The sequence below is a fragment of the Manacus vitellinus genome, unplaced genomic scaffold (genome assembly GCF_001715985.3).
Source record: "Manacus vitellinus isolate BGI_N305 unplaced genomic scaffold, ASM171598v3 scaffold_21_pilon, whole genome shotgun sequence".
NCBI classification, from domain to species: domain Eukaryota; kingdom Metazoa; phylum Chordata; class Aves; order Passeriformes; family Pipridae; genus Manacus; species Manacus vitellinus.
This window is the reverse complement of record NW_021939546.1, coordinates 13,623,194-13,626,369: the sequence shown is the minus strand read 5'-3', so window position 1 is coordinate 13,626,369 and position 3,176 is coordinate 13,623,194. Positions and strand designations below refer to the sequence as shown.

General features: G+C 61.3%; 2 protein-coding genes across 2 annotated transcripts in view; one reads left to right on the top strand and one right to left on the bottom strand.

Moving 5' to 3' along the window:
• The first annotated feature begins 6 nt into the window (after positions 1-6).
• On the top strand, positions 7-3,167 carry B4GALT2 (beta-1,4-galactosyltransferase 2). The gene is made up of 4 exons (XM_029959666.1): positions 7-199; positions 469-591; positions 1,611-1,715; positions 1,860-3,167. The coding sequence occupies exons 1-4, from the start codon at positions 57-59 to the stop codon at positions 2,008-2,010; spliced, it is 522 nt and encodes a 173-aa protein (XP_029815526.1). The 5' UTR covers positions 7-56; the 3' UTR covers positions 2,011-3,167.
• SLC6A9 (solute carrier family 6 member 9) overlaps positions 2,898-3,176 on the bottom strand; it is a 16,236-nt gene continuing 15,957 nt past the window's right edge. The window contains 1 exon segment of the mRNA XM_029959768.1: positions 2,898-2,912. Coding sequence (XP_029815628.1) covers positions 2,898-2,912 — 15 coding nt within the window.

Below are 3,176 nucleotides of genomic sequence, written 5' to 3'. Positions count from 1 at the left end.
CCCTGCAGTTCGGTGAGGACACCTTCAACCGGGCCAAGCTGCTCAACGTGGGGTTCATGGAGGCACTCAAGGACGACGAGGAGTATGACTGCTTCATTTTCAGCGACGTGGACCTCATCCCCATGGACGATCGCAACCTCTACCGCTGCTACGAGCAGCCGCGGCACTTTGCCGTTGGCATGGACAAGTTTGGGTTCAGGTGGGTGCCCTGGGGAGCTGGGGTGGTTTTGCCCACTCAGGGCTGGGGTGTCTCACTGGGATGACGTTGGGGCCACCAACCTTGATCGTCACCTGGGGCAGGCCTGAGGTCACTGGCTTGAATTGTGGACCTGGGATGGGAGAGGGTGCAGAGTTCTGGGTAGGAGTGTGACACAGGAAACTGCTGGTGCTTGTACCTGGGGGTCCCCATGGAGCTGACCTCCATCCTTGCCTGTCCCCGGGGCTGACCTGTTTGCTGTCAACCTGCAGGCTGCCCTATGCTGGCTACTTCGGTGGTGTCTCTGGGCTAAGCAAGTCCCAGTTCCTGAAGATCAATGGCTTTCCCAATGAGTACTGGGGCTGGGGAGGAGAGGATGATGACATCTTTAACCGGTAGGTGTCAACCCCTTGCCAGCACCGACTGGTTAGGGTGTACCAGGGCTCCCCACCAAGGTTCCTCGTTTTGTGGGGAATGTGTATGGGCTGTGCTACATGTCAGGGAGGCATTGAATTACCCTCCACTTTTAGGGTTGATGACCCTCATGGATGGAACTGGCCTCTCCCAGGGTGTTGGGGGGCTGTGGGGCACCCCTCCACCTTCTTTGTGGCTGAACCTGCCCCAGCACAGTATGAGGTGCACCAGTGGGGTGGTGTGCCTGCGAGCTCTGCTCCAGACCAGGGCTAGCATGCTAAATTTGGATGCATCCAGGGCTGAGATTAAAAACTTGGAAGCGTCTCAGTGGTGGCCGTGCAGCGGCCACACAGTCATTCCTGCCAGCAGCCGGCAGGCAGCAGCACAGCCATGTGCAGAGCCGAGATGATTCCCCCCACACACCCCCTGCGTTGGATGCCAGAGCTGGGCAGTGGCCACCTCATCTCCCTGGGGCTGCCCAGGGGAGCTGTGTGCAGCCAGTGGTGCATAACCAGCCTGTAATGGCCAGACGAGCAAAACACCCTGTGGGTGCCGTGGACACGCGGCACGGTTGTGATTTCCACACAAGGTGGGCTCAGGGTGGGGGACAAACAGCGTGTGGAGCCCTGGAAGAGATTCAGGCAGCCCTTGATGTGAGAGGAGGACTCCAAGGGAAGGGCTAGGCAGCGGCATTCGGGGAATGTAAAGGGCAGGGGCCGCAGAGGGAGGAAGGGATGGATGGCTGCACAGGGATCGCTGCCTGTGTGCAGCATGGGCTGACCACAGCTACTGGGAGTGGTGCTTTGGGCACGGTCTGCCACGGGGCATGTGGCACCCTTGGTCGGGACACTGGCCTGGGTGGGGCCTGGCTTTGCTCATCTTGGCTTGGCACAGCTTTGTTTAACCAGGGACAGGTTTATTTGGCTTGGAGGTCTCTGGGCTGGGGAATGTCCCACCCTGCTGCCCACACACTGATTCCCCCCATGCTCCCGGCCCTCAGCATCTCCCTGAACGGCATGAAGGTGTCGAGGCCCGACATCCGCATTGGGAGGTACCGCATGATTAAGCATGAACGTGACAAACACAACGAACCCAACCCGCAGAGGTGAGTGAGCCACAGGGGCTGGGGCAGTTGGGACGCTGGGCAATCACTGGGCTCCTCTGCTCTGCTCACCCCCGCAGAGGTCTGGCACTGCTGGCACTATGGCAAGACATTCCCCCATCCTCATCCTGCTCCTCTCTCCACCAGATTCACCAAGATCCAGAACACCAAAATGACGATGAAGCGGGACGGGATCAGCTCGCTGCAGTACCGGCTGGTGGAGATCTCACGCCAGCCCATGTACACCAACATCACGGTGGAGATCGGCAGGCCACCGCCCCGCCTGGCCCGCGGCTAGTGCTGGTGTCACTGGGAGCTCCTGTGCCCGGGCTGGCTGGGCACAGCGGGTTTTGCCCCAGCTGAAGAGTCAGGACTGGACAGGGATGTTTTCTGCCTACTCTGCTGCCTTCTGGAGACGGCTGCCCCCCAGCCGGCCCCTCAGTCCCCAGGATTTCTGTCCCCCCCACCCCCACGAGTGTGTTTGCAGGACCCCTGCCCCATACGTGGTGTGTTGGCGGACGAGCCCGGCTGCCCTGTGAGCAGCTCCCGGCACAGAGGGAGGGGGCAGCCCCAGGCCTGGCAAGGAGCCCCCAGCCTATGCCAGCTCCTGCCTGCACCGTGGGTGGGGAGGGTGAGATCCCACTGCTCTGTGAGAGCTGGGGATCCCCACCAGCGCTGTGAGAAGCGGGGTGCAGGCTTCCCCCTTTGCCAGCGCTGGAGCCTCTGCTGCCCCAGCTGGGGATGGGAGCAGCCCAGGCCCCCCAAACAAGCAGGCAGGATCAGGGCAAGGTTGCTGCCCTGGCCGGGCGTTGCCCACGCTGCTGGACATGCAGACGTGGCTCGCTGTCTTCCTCTGCTTTAGTCTGGTGCTTAGAGCCGGGCCCTGTCTCAGCTCTGCCAAACAGAGACCTCTGGTTAGCAAATGTCCCTCGCTGTGCCTCAGTTTCCCCAGGGCTGGGGGGATGGTGGCTGTATCCCATCCCCCTTCTCCAAAGGCAGGTGCTGTGTGTGTGTGTGCAGCTCCTGCCTGCACCTGCTCTCACCTGCCCTCCCCGCTTTGGCGGGGGGAATAGGGCTCATTTGAATCCCACAGCCCCTCTTGTTGGGGGCTGGTGCAGCCTCCCTCTAGCAGGGAGGGGATCTTCCCCCTTGGAATCTCCCCTTGTCTGCCTTATCCCTTTCAGGCTAGGGGCAGGGGGGCTGCAGGAAGGAGCAGCTGGGGCATGCAGGGCAGGAGCCCTGTGCCCCTCCATGGGACTGGGAGCCCCGGCATCCTTGACACCCCACGGGGCGCTGGGAGCAGTGGGGTTGGGAGCAGGACAGCATGCCAGGGCTGGGGGGCACCGGCAACTTTTGTACATTTGAATGTCTGACCCTTTTTTCAGCGTACGTTGAATGCAGCGTTCGGTCGTAGAGACCGGGGGTTTTGTATTTAATAAAAGTTTGAAAAGTTGGCGGGGTTTG